Raw genomic sequence first — 20,198 nt, 5'->3', positions numbered from 1 at the left:
CCATGTCAACTCAGATTGTATCAGTTGAATCACTGCACATTTTTTAGCCGCATCTTGTACACAGGAATGCACTTGCAACAGCATGGAAGGCTGTAAACGTCACAAATAGAGTCTTTCTCTCATTGGAACAGTGTGTATTACCTTGAGGCCTGTTTGGCAGAAGCCTGCAGGTCTGCAGTCACATGCAGGAAGTAGAAACTGAGGAAGACTCGTCTCTGCAGCAACAGGCAGAGGAAACAGATACTGTCCCAGATGATTCCAGCCTCCTCTACTGGAAGACTGCAGGACTTATCACTCACTGTCTTTGCTGCAATGATACATACTCAGATTCAGTTTCTCAGAGACCATTCTGCACAATACATATGCCTGCCACTGCTTGTGTCAGGTGTGACTTTCAAATAAAAAAAACATCTTGAAAGCAGAATATTTATTATCATTTCAAAGACATGGCCATTGGCACATGAACATGTTCAAACTTTGATTGCAACAGTAGAACATGTTAGTGTTTGGTGTCTAGGCTCTGACTTAATCACTGCCCCCCATGTGATAACATAGATATGATGGGAGTGATGAGCAAATACTTGTCACCCCCCATGTCGCAGCCTACAGGTGGATGCTGGGGCGGTGGAGGGGCTGAAGGAGCAGCGGGGCAAGCAAAGGGAGTGATGGGAAATTTTCTCTGCTTAAATAGACCGCATAATAAGGAGGGTGTGTATCAAAGATGGTTGTGGAGAGTGAGGTATGTCACATGATGTATGTCACATGATTGGAGCAGCGCAGCTCGAGTTGGCTGCCTGAACTAGCTCGCAGGTGTCGCTCCATATAAAACAGTATCTAATATTGAAAGATCACAGAATAAAGAGGTTTTCTTTTCTTTTACATATTATATATCTATTACTATCAATATATATCCACTATGTATCCATAAATATAGACTATATACACGGTGCTATAATCATCATTATTAACCCACTTACGGTCATAATATCCTTTAACTGTGCAAACGAGGCTGAAGAGCTGAATAACCCAACAGAAGCTCTGCTGCATCTCAAATACAAATACACAAGCCAGGATCTGAAACACAAACACACAGGGAAATACACAATTCAATTCAACAGATCTACATTTTATTTTATTCTATTTAATTTAATGTGCACATAGTGTGTCAATCTTTTCTGAAAAACTATAGATGTCTTTTGCAGAGGAAACTTTCCTAGAAACGTCAGACACAATGTAAATGGCCTCTTCACAGCAAATTAAGAAGTGACTGACAATTAACATTGAAGCTATTTCACTGATGTATAATCTGTGTAAATCCATTGGCGACCTTAATTTTCAAGGATAACTATGGTTTATTACATGTCTGATTTTCAGAACGTTGGCCAATATTCACATCAGTAAGGCTGGTTTATCCCTGTACATCCTAATTATTCATATTGACCTTATACCTGAGGCGTATGAGTGACTTTTCTTTGGTGTTTTGTGATGTTTGTGTGTCCCAGAGACACTTTTCATAGAGATTGTTAAAACATACAGCCCAAGGTCTTCTCTCTGAAGTGCTGCATCGTGTAACATTAAGGGCCTTATTTTCATGATCACATAATAACCAGCTCAAGCAGTGCTCTGCAGCCAATTTACTGCTCACAGTGATTGGCTCATCTATTTCAGAGCAAATAGACCAGTGATGGGATTGGCTGAGAGTGTATCTATTATCACTACAACCTCTGATCTCTATCAGCCATGAACCAAATAGCAGGTATGTTTGGAGGTGCCAACGCAGTCCAAGCACCAAACATACATTACTACATGTTGATGCACTTATTGGAATAAAAAATAATTCATCACTTCCCAGTTGCTGTAGTTTGGAATTTGTTTTGTGACACATTTTTCTAAAAACCAAGATAAAAAGTCTGAGGGACCTAGATGCTCATAAAAGTTGCAAACTAGCACCATGAGCTGTATACTTACTGATAACATATTTTTAGATATAATGACTGCCACGTTATAGATGATGAGACAGTCCCACAGGGCAAGGCGGGTCCTGGAGGTCTTGACCAGGAGCCGTGTTCCAAACAGCAGAAAAAAGAAGCAGGCGAGCAGGTAGCCTAGTCCAAACACAGAAATCCTGGTAGCTCCAGTGATGAACACCACTGACAGCACAAACCAGAAGAGGTAACGAAACACCAGAACTTTAGTCATGTCCAGGTAACTCCTGAAAGAGGACCGGGAAAAAAGAAAGACTTTGTGTTCAAACACTCTTTGGTTGACAAAGGAGTCCAGGTTGAATGTCTTCTTTCTAAACATTCAAATAATCATTTAGCTACAGTCTCCATGATGGGCTCGAATTCATCACATGTCTAGCTGTCTAAACCACCTGGTTAATATTGGTCTAGTTTTGGTTTATTCCCAAATATTGGTATCTGTATCTCTCTCTCTCCTCTCTCCCCTCTCCCCTATCTCTCTCTCTTCTCTCCCCTCTTTTCCCTGCTCACCCCAACCGGTCGAGGCAGATGGCCGCCTGCATTGAGTCTGGTTCTGCTAGAGGTTTCTTCTAGTAAATGAGAGAGTTTTTTTCTCTTCACTGTCGCCAGAGTGCTGCTCATTGTGGGAACTGTTTGGTTTCTCTATACATTTTTAAGGTCTTGACCTTCTATGTAAAGTGCCTTGAGATAATGTATATTATGATTTGGGGCTATACAAATAAAATTGAAATTGAATGGAATGCTGTGTTTACCTGCAGTTAATGAAGTTGGGTGCAGGATTAAACAGTCGACCTTCCATCGGATCAGGGTTATCTGTGTTCTCCCCTGCCAGAACCATCCACTCCTCAGTGTTCTCACACTCAAACACCTTCCACTGCTGGGAAGCACATATCAGCAGCACAAAGTCCGCTGTGGACACACACACATAACAACACATCATCATCATCATCATCATCATCATCATCATCATCATCATCATCATCATCATCATCATCATCATCATCATCATCATCGGCTGCTGCTGTATCATAGCACCCACTCTGATACTTGATGGACAGTGAAGGTGAGACTGGAAACAGCATGAGAGAGTATGGGAGAAACACATTATGGTTTATGTTTGTGTATTGGATGGATGCAGACCCTACGTCATAGCTTACGCTGTTGTGAGCATTTATGTGCACTATGCTTGTGGCTGTGATGCTCTGAAACTACACCAGCAAAACTAGCACTTAGGCGGTGGAGCTTCTAGGCCACTGTGTGCGTACTTCAAACAATGGTGACTGAAACTGAGTGGGTCACGTTGAACTGATGAATATTGGACTGATGAGTTGAACTGATGAATATTGGACAACAGTTACTTTCACTGAAATTACTGCAACACAGAAAAGAGAGAAGACATTCAAAGAGACGATGTGTACAACCACAAATTTGATTGAGGCAGAAGGACGGTCAGTTATGTCCTCTTGTCCAGACATTGAGAGACATGGACGAGACATGCTACCAAGTGGACCGATCACATTTGTTTAAGTGTGCTTTGCATGGATGGAAGTGCACTTCAGGCTACTGTGTAGGCTATATTATAGCAGCCTTGCCAAACCTTCTCCATACCTACTGAATTGGTTCAATGCAGAATTATGCAAAATAATTATGTGATAAGTTCATATGACTCTAAAAGTACAGAAAGTCGAGGAGGAGAGCATTTCATATCTACAACTATGTTAGTGTTGAATAAGTGACTGAATAAATAAATGGTTTGTTAAATGAATGAATGAGTGAATGACCACAGAAAGACCCACAGGTACACGAGCAGAAAAACTGACCTATAAGGTTTTTGGAGTTAGGCACAGTGTAGAAGTCAGGCAGATGGATCCATTTAATGAGAGCTGAGTTCAACACTAGAGTTTTCCACCGCCATGGGTAATCTGCAGGACAACATACAAACAGAATTACAGAGAGGAAGAAGGTAGAATGGAATGTGCATAGAATGGACCAGAAGACACTGAGGTTAAGTGTTTCTATTATGCTGTGCCTATAAATGGGATGGACAAGATGTTTTAATAGTATGCAGTCTGGGGGCAGGGTAGGGGTCGGGGGAGTAAAAAGCTCTACACTGCGGTTGTATAACTCCACAAACCAGTACAATTTCAGTCTACATTACTTTTTTTTCCAGAGTCATATAAGGTCACTGTGACATTTGACCTTTGACCACTGAAATCTAATCAATTCATCTTTGGGTCCCAGTAACAAATGGTTAAAATTTGAAGACATTCCCTAAAGGCAGACTTAAGACCGCCCAAATCTAATCACTTAATTCATTAGTCTAAGAAAACATTTTTGCCAAATGTACTAAAATTCTCTATGGGTGTTCCTGATACATCATGTCCAGAAGGTCGCTGTGACCCTGAAGTTTGACCTTTGACAACTGAAATTGAATCAGTTTATCTTTGAATTGAACTGAACATTTGTACCAAATTTCCAGGCATTCTTGAGATATCATGTTCACAATGGGACAAACAGACAACCTGAAAACATGATACCTCCGGCCACTGGCTTTCGCCGGTGCAGAGGCATAAAAAAATCCCTAGATGATATTTCAAATAGCTAGACGAAAGACTATATCTCTAAGAAAATACATCGGGAAACAAAAGCTAGGGGATCAGAGATTTACCCACAAATGAGACAAGACCTTCTCCAAAAGACGAAAAGAAGACTGAAGTCTCTATTAGATTGTAATGATAAACTGTATCTTTAAAACTGTGGAATTTACTTCACACTACTCACCAATACAGAGAGCAGGTGGTATGCCCACACACAGCAGATACTGGTAGATCATGAAGATGGACAGAAAGAGACAATATCTGGGCCAAATCCTGGCCATAGCTGCACGCCGGCGCTTCACCAAGATGGCTACCAACCAACAGCCATGGATTATCACCAAGAAGTTCATCCGCTGGCCAATCACATTCACCGTCATCAGGAAACAAATCTTTTAAAAAGAGGGAATGTTTTAGAAACTTAAATTATGAAAACAGGAAACAGGAAAAATAGTCTTAAACTTGATAATCGTTTTTTTTCAATCCATTGATGCTCTGGAACAGTCTACCAGAGAAACGTATGAGCATTTCTTTGTTTGAATAACATCTGAAAAAGTCTTGCAATAGACAATTATTTTTGATTCAGATATCTTATTAAGTTAGTTTTTCTTCACTGAAGATTTGTTATTATTACTCTCTGCTCTAAAAGCCCCATTCAGTACAGTAAGTGTTTTTTCTGAGATACCTCTAATCCAAACTTGTAGAAGGTGTAGTTGAGTAGGTACTTGAGGCAGGATATGAGGCCTTGGTCTACAGTGTCCCTGGTGGCAGCAGGGAACAGAGCGGGAATGGTTGGGGGGGATCGTTGGAGCTGACGGTAGTGGTGAGACTGGTGACGATACACTGTTGCCTCAAACACCAACAACATCAGCACAATTAAATGGTTCTACAAATAAAAACATTGAAAAGACCATTTAGTGGACTCAACATATGGAAGAAAAACTGAAAATGTAACATAATTTAACAGTAAAATGTCTCTCCAGAAACAGTGGAGAGCAGGGAGATAACTCCAAACATATTGATATACCTTGCTGTATCCCAGCACAGTGGCATCTTTCCTGATTCCAAACCAGTTGGCTGGATCCACTGGATCCTTATACAGAGAGGAGTTCATCATCTCCTCTGTTGACAGGTTGGTTTCATTTATTAAAGGCTGAAGGAAAAGAGGAAACAAACAAATTCACAAGTGATAACTAAACTTTATCATTCCAGCTCACAGTAGAGCACATTATTATTGTGTGAGGTCAAATTACTCTAAAACACCACCCACTGACCCAGCCCTTGGGGAGAAACACAAGACAAATAGGGAACAAGCAGTCACAAGCAGTGACTGTAACATGGGCTAAGTTTATATGTAGTTCAGAGTTTCAGACTTCCCTGCTCAAACTAATAGACATACTGCATAATGGCAATTCCAAGTGCTCAGGTCAGATCTAAATCTTTCCTGATTGCATCTACACATGTGATTTAATGTGGTCAAACCCTTTTGGATTGCAAATGCTTTGTATTTAATTAGTACTTTTCTAGACTTGATGACCACTCAAAGCACTTTACAGTATTTGCCATTCACACACATTCATAGAGTGCATCTATGTGCAGCACTTTGTCTTTATGAGAAGGGTCAATTTTGGGGTTCAGTATCTTGCCCAAGGACACTTGGGCCTGCGGAAGACTGGGACTGAACTGCCAACCTTCTGGTTAGAGGACAACTGCTCGACCCCATTTTGACATTGTGTTTGTGTTAATCAAACTGTGACATCATCAGTAACATAATGGAATGTTACACTGTGAGATTATAATGAAATTTGTGTTTGTGTTAATTAAACTGATAAGACTCTAAAGAAAGATACTCCTAGATCAGATTCCAAATCATATATTCAAATTCAAGTGTTGATTTGGTTTTATTCAAACTGTTGTCAGAATGTAGAATATGTAGAATAACACTGCTTTTTCAAAATGCAGGTAACTAAAAAAAAACAGATACATAAAAAAAATTCTAAATGAACTGGAATGTAACGTAACATCATGGCTTAGTGTTCATGTGTGTCTTACCATGCTACAGTTACTGGAGTACTCAACAGGGTTGACAACGCTGAGCTGGTACAGCATCTTACACACTATGATGACACACACCCAGACCGTAGACAGGCAGGACGCCATGGGCCTGAAGCGACCGTAGGGCATTGCCAGAGACCACAACACCACCAGAACCACGTTCATCACAGATGGCTGTGGACAAACAAGAAAGAGGACAACATTATACCACAATGCACACAATAAAATATGAACATATTTAAGAGCTTTATGTCAGGTATCATGCACTTTGATTAGCCACCGTAACATTAAAACCTGTCACTCTGTTTCACACTACCAATACCATCTCCACTTTTTCAAAACCCTCCCACCATATCAGTAAACTATGTGATCTAAACTGTGTGTACTTTTTAATTTCTTTGATATAAAAGGCATTCAATCACAACCTCATTAAGATCCCTTTGACATTGTTCACTTGAAATATGTTTGAGATCAAGCAGGTTATTCTGATTTTAGTAGAAAGTGCCGGCCAGATGCAGGTGGCAGAATGAATAGGTCAGGCCAACAGGAGACTTCTGATACTGATATATATATGCAAATTACTAACTTGTAATGCATTTTGAGTAATTGTATTTTATTGCAAAAGTAGAGTAAAGGGAAGCAAAAAAATATTTTTGCAACGCTGCTTGTTTATGCTTTTGAGTTTTCTGCAAATAAATATTAACAGCATCCTAGATGGCTTCCGGGTGGAATATGAAGTGTTTGTGGTTGAAGTGCGTTTTTTCGAATTTCAAGACAGTGGACATGGTACTGAGACAACTGTGAAAATGATTCACCTTGAGCATAACCATATAGCATAATTGTGGCATGATTGACTGCTGTGCAGTGTGTTATTCATTCTTTGTCTCATTCTTTGTGCACAAACTCAACAGCCACTCCAACTGCGTTTACCTCTTCAAGTGCCACCCACACAGAGAAGAAGGCCACTGTCTTGAGGATGTGGAGTTCCAGAAGCCTCCAGAGAAACACCTGAACTTTGGTCAGGGTGTCAGAGAATCTTCTGGACAGAACCAGTAACCTGTCCATTACCAGACCCCACTTACTGGGCATCAACTCCTCTTAAGAAGGGAAGAGAGAGGACAGATGAGGAGAGACAGTGACAAGATGAGGGGTAGACAGAAAGGACAACAATTAATCAGCTGAGAACAGTCCTTTCTGCAAATGTTTGTGATTTTAAATTTAGTCACATTCACATTCTCATGTAAGCTTCACCTCTCACTCAAAAAACCATCACTATTCTCAGCTAGCTGTGTTACTGTCTTTAAGTTATGGTTAATATCATCTTATGACCATGAAATAATAACATAACTATATATAAAGGTGGATGATTTGGGCTCCCCAAAAATGAAGGTTAACTGTTTCAATCGTCACCTAATGGCTGGCTGTGGAAAAGGTCATAAACCCTACCTCCTCCATGTTAGTGGATTGGGCATGGAACTAAAAAGTCCAAATAAAAGTTTCTCTAAGATGGCCATTTTATGTTGTTGTTATCACATTCATTCAAGTGATTTTGTGATGAGTACTTCTCTCTTCCTCTCTCTGTCTTTCATGTATTTACAGTATATCACACTAATACTTGTCATTAACTTTCAAGTATCTCTGACTCTAGAGCTAAAAAATCCACATCTGACACGACTGCTTTCATAATTGTCATCAGTCATCATTATTAGACTACTACTGCTAACTATTATTATCACCTCATTATTATTATTATTATTATTATTATTAAGAAATTAAAATAAACTTTACCTTCATCTTCAGATTCCTCATCCATGGTATTCAACAGGTCTTCCTCTTCAAAGTCCCCCCCCACATTCCCAGACCCAGTCGGCTCAGTCCTTTCACTGTTCTTCTTCCTGGAGGCAGATTGTGTCATTAGTAAAAGGGAGAGAATATAATTGCTTGGTAAAGACTGTAAAACAGCCCAACAGAAAGCAGAGGGGTGGGTTTACATATTCACTTGTGTTTGTAAGCAGAGACATGATGCCTCACATATTACTCATGTTTCATTGTTCAGAGTAAGTACTGTATTTTTAATCAGAGTGGATCATGCTTTTAACTTCACTGGTTCTTCATTCATGATAGGAGACATCTTTAAAGTGAAACTAATTTAAAATTACAAAAACAAACATTTTTGATTTAGAGAAATCTGTACAAAATTCTAATATTTGAAAAAATTCAAACATCCAGTTAAGAGGATGGAACTTCATTTATGAACTCTGTCTTCCAAATGAATGTCTCAATGATTAGGTAATAACTTATTGGATTAGAAGTAAACTGAGCAGCATAGTCTGCACTTTCAATAGGAGTATGATATTCATCACCAGAGGACCCGCTTTCCAAAAGACAGTTCAATGACACTGTCTTTACAGTATGTTTATACATACACCCCTTTTCTTTTCCTGTAAAACATTATCATAGTTTGGACTGACGAGTTAACCGTGAACATGAAACTGAACATATTATCTTGTGGGTTGTAGCAGGCATGTAGCAGAGTGAATTCATAGGAGGTGGAGGGTGATTTGTTTTGAGGGTGTTGGCTGAGGTCTTATTTCTTCATTGCTCCTCTGCACTCCTCCTGATCTACTGTAACAATCCAATGGTCCATACAGTATTTATCTGAAGATGTGACCCCGGTCCCTAAACCCTCTGCTTCCTCAGAGATTCAGCTTCACTCAAATGGATCACATTACAGAAGACACTCATACAAATCACTGTAACTTTAAACAACACATTTCTTCAGTGATATGAGCAGTGGGAGTGTTACCTGTGTATTGGTTTAACATGCTCCAGGTTAGTGATTCTCATGAAGGGTTTGTGGAAGTAGTGCAGCTGCAGAATACAGGCCAGCAGGAAGAAGCCAGGGATCAGAATACTGCTGAAGAGCTCAGACAGAGCAAATGTCTCCAGACCAATGGCTGCCAGCCTGAGGACGACAAGGATTTATGTCAATTATTCATAAATAAAAACATTGTATTACTACATGGTAAATCTGGACCCAGGTAGTGAAACAGGGTTCACAATGATCCTGCTAAAGACATAGGTAAATAGGGGTTTAAATATTATATATACAAAAAAGAAAAGCATCAGCAGGGTTGAGGAAGACACTGTCTTTGAGAACATACTGTTCTTCTGTGAAGCCAGTGAAGTTTCTCCAGTATCGAGGGAAGTCTTCAAACTGGTAAGTGTAGATGGAGATCAGCACCAGCATGGTGTAGGCCACAACAAGCCACCAGAAGAGCTTCAGCAGACGCCTCCACAGAGAATAGTACACCTGGGAAACATGAAATGTGCAATATGAATTTACTCAATATGAATATCTTTTTAAGTGACTTTTAATTTAAAATATATATGTTGAAATAGCTACAACAATTGAGAATTTAGTGTGTCATATCAAAGTTATCTATATAAGCGTATCTGATGACCTGTTGAACCTGTAGGCCAATGAGCTGTAGGCCTGCTCCTACCTGATAGAGACAGAGGAAGAGCAGGAGCAGCAGCATGTAGATGATCTTGTATCCAACAAGTTTTCCAGCAAAGGAGACCGTGATGAACATCCCTCCACACACATAGATCCAGTATTTGGCAAAACAGCTCATTAGCATGGCTCCCAGAACCTTCAGCACTGATTCGTTACCAGCCCCCTCTGATGGCAAGGATACAAAGTTAGAGAGGAAGGAGAAAAGGAGCCTCCAATGAAGAGGGCCTGTAAAACATGTGCCATCCTCTGCAAAACAGTATCCAAAACACAAGTCTGTGTTTGTGCCAAATGAACCCAATAGAGGCAGAAGAAAAACATCTGCTTGTTTTAGAAGTGGAGGGTTCATCATCTTTGAGGATGTTTGGTTTCATAGACAATAACAATTAATATTTATGGCAGGACATTGTGTGATGAGGCTAATGTTCATCCCATCCCCATATTTCTTTGTATTTTTATGTAGAAACTGTCGTCTCTAGATTATCCAGTGCAATGTGTGTGTGTGTGTGTGTGTGTGTGTGTGTGTGTGTGTGTGTGTGTGTGTGTGTGTGTGTGTGTGTGTGTGTGTGTGTGTGTGTGTGTGTGTGTGTGTGTGTGTGTGTGTGTGTGTGTGTGTGTGTGTGTGTGTGTGTGTGTGTGTGTTACAGATGTCGGACCTCCTGAAGTGACTTCCTGCAGTGGTGTGGCCATTTTCCTCTTCCTGCTGAAGTTTTCCTTCACTGACTGACGCACCAAGAGCCAGAAAGTTAGAGAGAACAGAAGCTGGAGAGAGAGAGAGAGAGAGAAAGAGAGAGAGAGGTGGAAAACACATAAAACATGGTGAGCAAGAATGTACAACACAGAGTTTTTGAAAAGCAGCTTCTAACCAACAATATCTACCCCTTTACTTCACTGTCAAAACAACAGAACTTTGTTCATTGAACCTACTGAAAATAACCATAAGGGGGTAGAAAATATTGGATTGACTGACTTGGTCATAACTGCCCCAACCACCCTCCATCCACTATATTGCAGTTTGGAGAGACAAGCCCTAATAGATCTGTTTTATATCACTCAGCTTTACATATGACCTCCAGCTTCCAATAGCATCTTTCCAAAGCCAGAAGTCGGTGATAACAGGTTATATTGATGATAAATATCATACAGAGAATAAAAGGACACAGGCTTTATTTCATCATCATAAAATCACCAGTATCTGTGCTCTTAACTTACCATGGCTCCCAGTCTTAGACAGGGGTACTGGGCTCTGTCCAGTCCAAGCTGTCTGAGGCTCATGGTTCCCACAGTGGTGGGTAGCTCAGGCTGAAGCTCCATGGCCCAGACGTACTGCAGACAGCACAAAGCCAGACCATAGAGCAGGATGAATGGAGAGCACAGAGTGGCTGCATGGCGCCTGCAAAGAGAAACAGCTACTTGAATAACAGGTCTAAACGTTAACACAACACTTAAGTGGAGGTTCAGTCGTAACAGAACCTGTGAAATCTACACAACTTTAAAATGTACGATATGTATTTGTTTTGTTAAACAACGATAGAAATGAAGCCCAGTCATCTGTAGGGAGGAATAAAGCAGAGCAGCACATTCTTGATCTGTTCTGTCTCAGCTACAGGTGTGAACCCAACCTGGCACGCAGGATCCAGATGAGACAAGCCCACAGCAGCAACACGAAGGTCAGCCAGCTGTGGTACGTGATGCTCCACACCTGAACAAAGTGGAAACAGCACATGACAACAAAAACAAATCTATTAAGTGAGATTCTTATTGCTATAGTGTTTTGGTATGCTATTACTACAGGCTTTCTAACTCACTTGTCATTCATATATGTTGACATATATCTTATTCTATTTGTACAAAATTGTGCTTTATTACAATAGTTACCATCATGGCTATGAGAGCACAGACGTAGCTCTGCTGCATCACCACCTTTCCCATCAGGAAAAAGGGACTTTCACCCTGTGGGCAACTGGGGACGTCACTAACACCTGCCAGAAATAACACACAACATCTCAGTATGCAGAGCAGAACACTGAATAATTACAAACCAGCAGTAATAATGTTATTATTACAACATTATTTATGTTGTAGTAATTAAGAAAACAATGATTTGTATCACCTCTATCAGTTTTGTTTAATGGCTGAGATTTGCAACATGACATCACAACAAAGTCAGATGGAACAAAAACACAAGGGTCAGACAGGTTGTGCAGAGATCAGCAGTTAAACCACATCATCCACAGGTCCCACTTGAAGTTAGAACAGGAAAACTGTGACAAAGTACACTACACACTCATTTCCTGCTATGAAAAAGTTAGTCTAGCCTCAAGAATCGAATACAACCTGCCTGACAGTCTCATAACTCTTGTAAAGGCAAAGCAATGATTCTCATTTAAGAGACATTTGGCAATAGTGTAACGCAGTGTGAAGCTAATGGTACTATATAGAAATGATTGTTTAGTAAACCTCTGGTCACACTCTACCCTGTCAGCTCAAGCTTTTACATTTTTGTTATTGCAGTTTCCTGTTGCAGGTCATCTGTTGCAGCCAGGATCAGGATAACTGTCGTCACAGGAGAATTGTTTGTTGTGGGGAAACAAAGCCTGGGAGAAATGTCCTTTTTCATAAATGAACCTTATATAACAGTGTAAGAACACACTATCAGGAGTCCTGACATTTGACATCAATTCACATGAATATTTCAAGGAATTATTACACTAGTATTAGTCATTAGGACTGTTACAGATACTTTGACCATACTTTTTAAATTTGAATGAAAGATAAAAAATGATTTTCAAGCTGTTATCCCTGGGGAATCACTCCTTGTAACTGTAGTCATTCTGACCTGTGTCCTAAAGGACTACTCTCATATTATTTGTAATAGATCAAACCTAAATGTTTGTCTTGTTTTGAACCTACAAACTGCTTCATTTACATAAATGATTTCTGAGAAAAACTGTGCATTTGATACCCAGGTCTGTGTGACTCTCTCCAGCCACAGCTTCTCCTCCGCTGCTTCCTGACAAGAGCATGACCTGAAACAGAAGATCAAGAGACACACATCAAACTCTTGACTTGATTACATGATTGATTGGTATTAAGGTCCCACAGTGAGTCAAGAAAACATTCCCCACACCTGTTCTGGAATGTTGAGGTCATTGGAGTTCACTCAACTCACTGTCATGGTCATGAAACCAATTTTAGACATCTTAAGCTTGACAGCAGAAATCCAGCTTCGTCAGACCAGTGAAAGGCACTTTGAATGGCCATTAAGACTAGAAAAGTGCTATATAAATATATGTATGTATGGAGTCCATTTTCCAAAGTTCAGGTAGTTATCCTGAAACTCACACTCTGTTGACCATATTTCAGGTGACTTGCACACTGTTTCAAAAAGCAGCAGTGAAAGGGTAGTAGATAGACAAACTCTTCTATACGCTGAACAGTACACAGCTTCTGAAGAAGAAGCTTGAAAGGCTTCTCCACACTCAAGTAGGGTGACAGTGGAGGAATTCATATTCAAATATCAGCATTGGGCAAGAACAGTGAAAGTCCATATAGATTTAGCTTAGTGAGTGGCAGAGTGCAGACATTGAGATGAGTACCTGTGTGTCATCTTCATAGTTATCTTTCTGTTTATTCCATGACCTTAACTCCAGCTCCTCCCCCTCAACCTGCTCAACACAAACACAACATCGGAGAAGAAACACATAATCACCCTGACAGCTTTTTATAAATGAAACAAAATATTGCAACTGTCATGCTAACGTTTCAAATGGTTTGTCAGTAATAGGACCATTATGAGGTCTGGCCTAAGGTGCAGAGAGTGTTATTTTCTCCAGGACACTAGTTTGGCTCCTTCATAGGTGGTGATGTCTATCCATTGGCCTAGTGTAATCTCGGTGTCATGGAGCCTTCCACATGAGAGCACCCACATAATCACACAAACCCTGTTATTCAATTCAAGTGTCTTGTCTTTCTTTTTAACCAAAATACAAAAGCATGATCCTATCTCCCCTATAGCTTCCCTTCACTGGCTGCCTGTGCGTAAAATTGATTTTAAAACATGGCTCTTGACTTTTAAGTCCCTGTATGGTTTGACACTAAGGTACTTGGCTGAGCTTTTAAATCAACTCAACAACATATATAACATAAGTCAAATTATTTTTAGACATGACATTTTAAAACATATTATACTTTAAATAGCAGCCAGATAGAATAACAAAATATCAAGTTATTCTTGTTAGCACTATTGACAGCCTTTACTAGCACAAGAGTAGGAAGATTTAGCATTTTGCATTACAAGAATTAAATTGAAATGTCGGAAAAATTAATACAAATATTACATTTCAAAATATTTTAGAATCAAGTCAGACTATATCAGAGGAAAAATATTGAAGGATGGAGCTGAGGAAGGCTGCCGTGTCTCAACCTCCCCACAGCTCTGCTCTTTTTTCAGTTTTTTTGTTATATATTCTTCTTTATTATGCATTATGCTATTTTTTAAAAATGTTTTGCTTGTGTAACATTTGAGCATGGCTTGAAGGGAGCCTGTGACTCAAGCATTTAATTGCCAGCAATTGTTGAATGTAGTTGTTGTGCACAGTAAAGTCTAGAATCTTGAATCTAATTATGCATAGTGAGATTAAGTTAAAAAATGGGGAGAATTAACTTGACACTTCAAGAGTAAAGTCAAACTGTTTGATAATTTGTAAGGCATAAAACTGCCTCTACTAAATACCTTGTGTAGATGAAATGATGAAGTTGTTCTTTAGAATCAGTTTTAGGAGCAAGGAAATCCTTTCTCTTTTAGCCGTTATTGCACTGAAAATTGTATCTGTTCAGAAGGAGAAACCATACAAGCTTGAAGAGGCAGCCGCATTCGAGCCAACTGAAACAGCTGCTAATGGACTTACACAGCTTAAACAGGAGTATATTTAATCTTGACAATTTCACAGTATTTATTTACTAAATAGTATTTCATCTTTATTCTTAAATGCAAACAAAATCTTTCTCTGATTTAGTTCGACTCTATTCTCGACATTTCAGAAAAAATGATTATGCCTGACTGTAATACACTTCTGAGAAGAAGTCAGGGTGAATCGAGGAGTCGACTTAACACTGGTCTTTAACACGGGAGACCACTGTTGTTAAAGACGTAGTAGCACATACCTGGTTCGGTGTTCCATGACGTCCTGTCTTGAGAACAGTTGCTATGGTAATGTAGAGGAGAAACAGTATTCCTGGGTTGACATAAACTGGCCAGTCGTGATTGGCATTGAGGATGAGTTCATAGGGCGAGGAGCAGTTTCCTGGTATGATGATGTCCTTCAATCCAAAGAGTCTTGACAGGAACATAGGTAAAGACAAAACAGAGAAAGAGAGAAGAGTTAGTGATACAGTAGAATTCATTAATGGCATGGGGATCGAATGCTTCTTATAATTCTAATCAATGTTGTAAATACTGTTATTTTGCCAGTTTTCTCAGTTACAAGCAGCATCGTGCACTTCTGTCCGTCCTTGCAGAGGGATCACTCACATGTGCTTCTCTCTGAGGGTTCTATGTTTTTTTCCCGTGTTAATATGTTTTTGGGGGTAGTTTTCCTTCCTCTTGTTGAGGGATAAGGACAGAGGATGTTGCACCTTGTTAAGCCATATGAGACAAATTGTGATTTGTGAATATGGGCTATACAAATACAAATTTTATTGACTGATTATCATTGCCCACAAATGCCGAAAAATAATAATAAGCAAGGCCTTCATCAAAGTAAAACCAATCCATCTGAGAACTTTGAAAGTAAGAAAATAATAGACGATCAAAGAAATACAGTGATAAGAAACCACAGAGTCTGAGTCCAGGTCTGAGAAGACCTGTGGTCAGCACTGTAACAAGATAGTGACACATTTGCCAGAATGCATTTAGCAGCAATATATGAGAAGTACCTCTATAAATAGTTTTGGATAAAGAGCTGAGACAGTATGAAGCTCAAATACAGTATGTGCAGGTCCAGTAAGGTGAGGGACAAGTTCACAGTCGTTAAAGGACAACAGTTAATTGAGATTATAACTGTGGCTCAGATAGATTGGGTCATCCACTCATCACAAGGTTGGTCACAGAATGTAAATAAAATTCATTACACAATCAGCCCATTTGTTTAATAGTGGCAGGCACAGAAAGGCCCATTTTGAATTAGTAAAAACATAGATATAAAACTTACTATGACATTTTCAGAAACCTCTCATCCAATCATTTTCAAATTTGATGCATTTCTTAAGGACAGTCCAGGGTCGACTTGAAATTATGATTTGGGTGCATGGTTGTCGAGAACAAAACCCTAATTCTAACCCCCAATTATTGTTAGACTTCACTTACTGTGATGTCAGTGACTATGTCAAATCCGTAACAAACCCACATTTTGCCATCACTGATGTCTGTTATTAATCTTGCTCCTAACCTGCCCAACCTCCACCACAGGCTAAAACCACGAACTCCAAACCCCAACCTTTGCTCTGTTTCAATGAATTTGGTTTCAGTCATTTGATTTAAACTGGTGCAGTGCCTGTTCTAAACATTCCTTTTAAGAATGGTTCTTTTTGCTCCAGAGCTATTTATATGGTGCAGAGTTGTTAGAAAACTTTGTGTTCTTCCTACCTGGTTTATCTGCAATGAAGATTTTAAGTCAGTATTTTTCATAAAATTAAACTGAATTTGCTTTATTAATGTTCATGTATGTGGCTTGTATAGAAGTTTGAATGATTTACTTAACTGCTGTTGTTTTTTTTTATAAATTCATGTCGACGATTTCGTAGGTCTGTAAAGCAAACGATACCATCTTCAGACCCAAGTTCAAAACCTTTCAAAATAAAAGCTCTGTAATTCTGCTCAGTATAAAACATTAGAGCAACAAAACGAACGTTGTGCTTTCACTTTGTAGACAAATTGCAAAGATTCTATGAATGTTGTTGCCATGATGGAGATCAGCACCTGCGACAAACATGAAGATTTGTGTAAGCCCGATATGGTGAAATAAAAATAATTAAATTATCAAAATGATCTGGCAGGGATTTTGACCTGCAGTTTGACCCAGTGACTGACCACTGCTGTTTATCTGAGGACGTGGAAGAAGACAAAGACACACTGCTCCGCACCCACTGACTTCTAGAGAGCGCTGATTTCCGGTTTATTCCATTTGTATTATTGAATGAATTGCATGTCCGAATCACACCAAATTAGGCACTTCCCTAGGCCATTAAGAATACATATGCCAAGTGTGAAGCCAATAAGATGAACGGTTCTCCAGATAATGTGTCCCACATACAGACATACAGACACAGACAGACATTTGTAAAATTAGTAGAAGGATTGATACACTATCAGTTTCGGAAGATACCGCGCCCTTGTTCCTGTGGCTTGAATGCACTTAATCTAAGTCACTGTGGACAGAAGTGTCATATCATTATTGCTGTTGCTACAGTGGCTTCAGATAGATAGTGATGATGAGCTATTTTTTGTAGGTCAAATCTGTAAATATTGAATAGAAAGGTGTGTCATTCTCAGTACAGAAATTAAAACAAGAACCTTCTTGGGGATAGGTCAGAGTTCCCAGACTGATGAACAGCTGGTAAAGTTATACTGACACAGGCACCTGGCAAGAATGCTGGAGATGATGGATGAGAGAGCAACGGAGACGAGGAGAGATCACATGTCAGGGTAGAAAGCTGCTCTACTCATTCATCTTTCTACAGTTTAACTGGTTACGTTTAGCTGAAGTGATGAGGCACGTCATTCCAAACATTCCAGCCCTGAAATCCCACTCAGCACCCATTGCTCTCTTCTAACTCACATGTTTGCACCTTTCTGATTTCTTCTGTTTCTAAACTCACACAATCTATCACACTCCTGTCTAATGTTTCTTTTCAGTCCACTTCTTCCACAAATTGCACACAACTCCTGTGCTGGACAAATATCATCCAATTTCTAGGTCACAGAGAAAAAGAACCCGAATGAGTTCAGAGATATGAAGGTAATTATGCTCCTCAAGGCAGAAGGACTGGAGAGAAGTTTTTAATCTGTGGAATGCAGTGTTGGAGCATAAGAATCTGGCCCTTGTGTATATGCAGCCTTTGAATACACATTTCTGTCTCTAGTTCTGTCTCCAATCTTGGTAGCTAAGTGATAGATGAGGCACAAGCTCTAGTTTCAGTTAAACAGTCAAGAAAAATATATTGAAATCTTTCAGCATTGTTTAGACATCCGTGATTTTGGCAACTATAATTTGACAAAATTCTTCAAAGGTATGTTAAACATGACTGCTGATCCACTTTAGCTACAAAACTTTGGTATCATTTGTAATATGTTCACTAAGTAATCCAGTCATAATTTACCTTACAGTAAAATAAATCAAAATCAATAAAAAATACATTTGAATATTTCACCAAGACTTAATGATGTCTTATATTTAACAATATAACTTTGGAATGCAAATCATGTAGGAGAGCAGAATTTTGTTTTAACCTTAACTAAATAATGACAGAGCTGTAGGGTAGGCTTCTGTGACAAGCCAATTAAATGTTCTATTCACATTACTTTGTATTATTATTCTCTCCTTCAGCAGTAACATCACCATTCCAATATTTAACACATACACACGAGAGTGAGAGTGTAGTTGTGATCATCATCTGGAGTTTTGTGTACTACAGTATCAAGAATGAATGTGATTAGCATTTTAGTGTTCAGAACAGAGGGTTGTCTCACCTTTTAGATTTTATTTACGCTTTGTCAAATCAGAGGTTTTAGTGTATGTACACACACGCGCACACACACACACACACACACACACACACACACACACACACACACACACACACACACACACACACACACACACACACACACACACACACACACACACACACACACACACACTATGTGCACATGCATGCACCCAAAGCAACCCTGAAGCATTCATGGTTTCTCGCAGTGCAGTGAGCTCCATTCTTACCTGGCCCACAGACTGTGTGGGGGGAACAGGGCCTGGGCCAGCAGACTCTGGTACAAGTACAGACAAACCATGTGACCAGCAGTGAAGAAGCCCACCATCACACACAGTGCATTGAAACCCAGGTGACTGATGGGAAGATGGTAAGCCCACCACGTGCACACACCAATAAACAGCAGGAAGTAGACGGCTGAGAAGGCAGAGGGCAGTGTGATGCCTGGAAGGAAAAGGAAGGAGAGGTAAGACACACACTCAGTTTACACAGAGAGACACGCTCCCACAACTGGAAAAAACATGTGTAATCCCTGTGCTCCCTTCACACAACCTTATGAGTGCTATACATGTTTGCACATTTACATCATTTCAAGAAAGGTTTTATCCCCTTGTCCCATCCAAATTCAGGGACAGATACCAACTCCAAATGAATGCATCAAGAAGAGCCATACTCTGTTTTGAGGCCTGTTTAGCCGAGTGGAAGCAGTGGGGAAATATGTCTTCTACCACATCCAAATCTTATTTACATACTTTATCAACATGTAGGGAGTGAAAATCAGTTTTCACTGACAATAGTGTGAGAACAGTGCTTTGAGAGAAAGTGGGAACAGCAGAGTGGTGAGAATGACATGATTGTTGTGCTGATTATAAGAGAAGTATCAGCTATTTATATCTTCCCTCTTTTTTAAGAGATGTAAAATCATTACATCTGACAAGCTTTGTGGTTTGTGTGTGGACATAAAAAAAAACTTAAACTGTCATATAACCTACATCACTAACACAGATTCTGTCATGATTCTAGTACAGTTCTACTGGAATTGATGCTGCCACATGCCTGAATTCAAAATATGACATAGCATCATACGGCTGTGAGAGCTGCTTAGTTGATGGAAGTTAAACACACACCACCTTCAGTTTGAGAGCACAGACAACACGGTCACTCTGTCTACATGGGCACAGAGGGATGGCAGATTCTCTGGATGTTGATCTGCAAATATTCCTCACTTCACAGCAGTCTTTAGCGACCCTCTGTCTCTGGACATGACTCAGAATGCCAAAACAG

The 20,198-nt window shown here is 39.7% G+C and overlaps 1 protein-coding gene across 1 annotated transcript in view; it reads right to left on the bottom strand.

Annotated features, from left to right (window-relative positions):
* Positions 1–20,198, bottom strand: part of piezo1 (piezo-type mechanosensitive ion channel component 1) — a 77,648-nt gene that overhangs the window by 22,405 nt on the left and 35,045 nt on the right. The window contains exons 6-27 of the mRNA XM_035172832.2: positions 19,145–19,358; positions 15,315–15,486; positions 13,748–13,816; positions 13,114–13,177; positions 12,027–12,130; positions 11,771–11,850; positions 11,361–11,541; positions 10,805–10,910; positions 10,138–10,316; positions 9,796–9,944; positions 9,438–9,596; positions 8,420–8,526; positions 7,562–7,728; positions 6,629–6,805; positions 5,604–5,729; positions 5,262–5,462; positions 4,764–4,968; positions 3,803–3,904; positions 2,735–2,891; positions 1,969–2,212; positions 978–1,074; positions 142–307 (exon numbers count right to left, since the gene is read on the bottom strand). Coding sequence (XP_035028723.1) covers positions 142–307; positions 978–1,074; positions 1,969–2,212; positions 2,735–2,891; positions 3,803–3,904; positions 4,764–4,968; positions 5,262–5,462; positions 5,604–5,729; positions 6,629–6,805; positions 7,562–7,728; positions 8,420–8,526; positions 9,438–9,596; positions 9,796–9,944; positions 10,138–10,316; positions 10,805–10,910; positions 11,361–11,541; positions 11,771–11,850; positions 12,027–12,130; positions 13,114–13,177; positions 13,748–13,816; positions 15,315–15,486; positions 19,145–19,358 — 3,226 coding nt within the window. The remainder of the gene's footprint in view (positions 1–141; positions 308–977; positions 1,075–1,968; positions 2,213–2,734; positions 2,892–3,802; positions 3,905–4,763; positions 4,969–5,261; positions 5,463–5,603; positions 5,730–6,628; positions 6,806–7,561; positions 7,729–8,419; positions 8,527–9,437; positions 9,597–9,795; positions 9,945–10,137; positions 10,317–10,804; positions 10,911–11,360; positions 11,542–11,770; positions 11,851–12,026; positions 12,131–13,113; positions 13,178–13,747; positions 13,817–15,314; positions 15,487–19,144; positions 19,359–20,198) is intronic.

The sequence above is a fragment of the Hippoglossus stenolepis genome, chromosome 12 (assembly GCF_022539355.2).
Source record: "Hippoglossus stenolepis isolate QCI-W04-F060 chromosome 12, HSTE1.2, whole genome shotgun sequence".
In the NCBI taxonomy this organism is placed as follows: Eukaryota; Metazoa; Chordata; class Actinopteri; order Pleuronectiformes; family Pleuronectidae; genus Hippoglossus; species Hippoglossus stenolepis.
The sequence above is the reverse complement of the archived record's forward strand: the minus strand, read 5'-3'. Positions and strand labels throughout refer to the sequence as shown.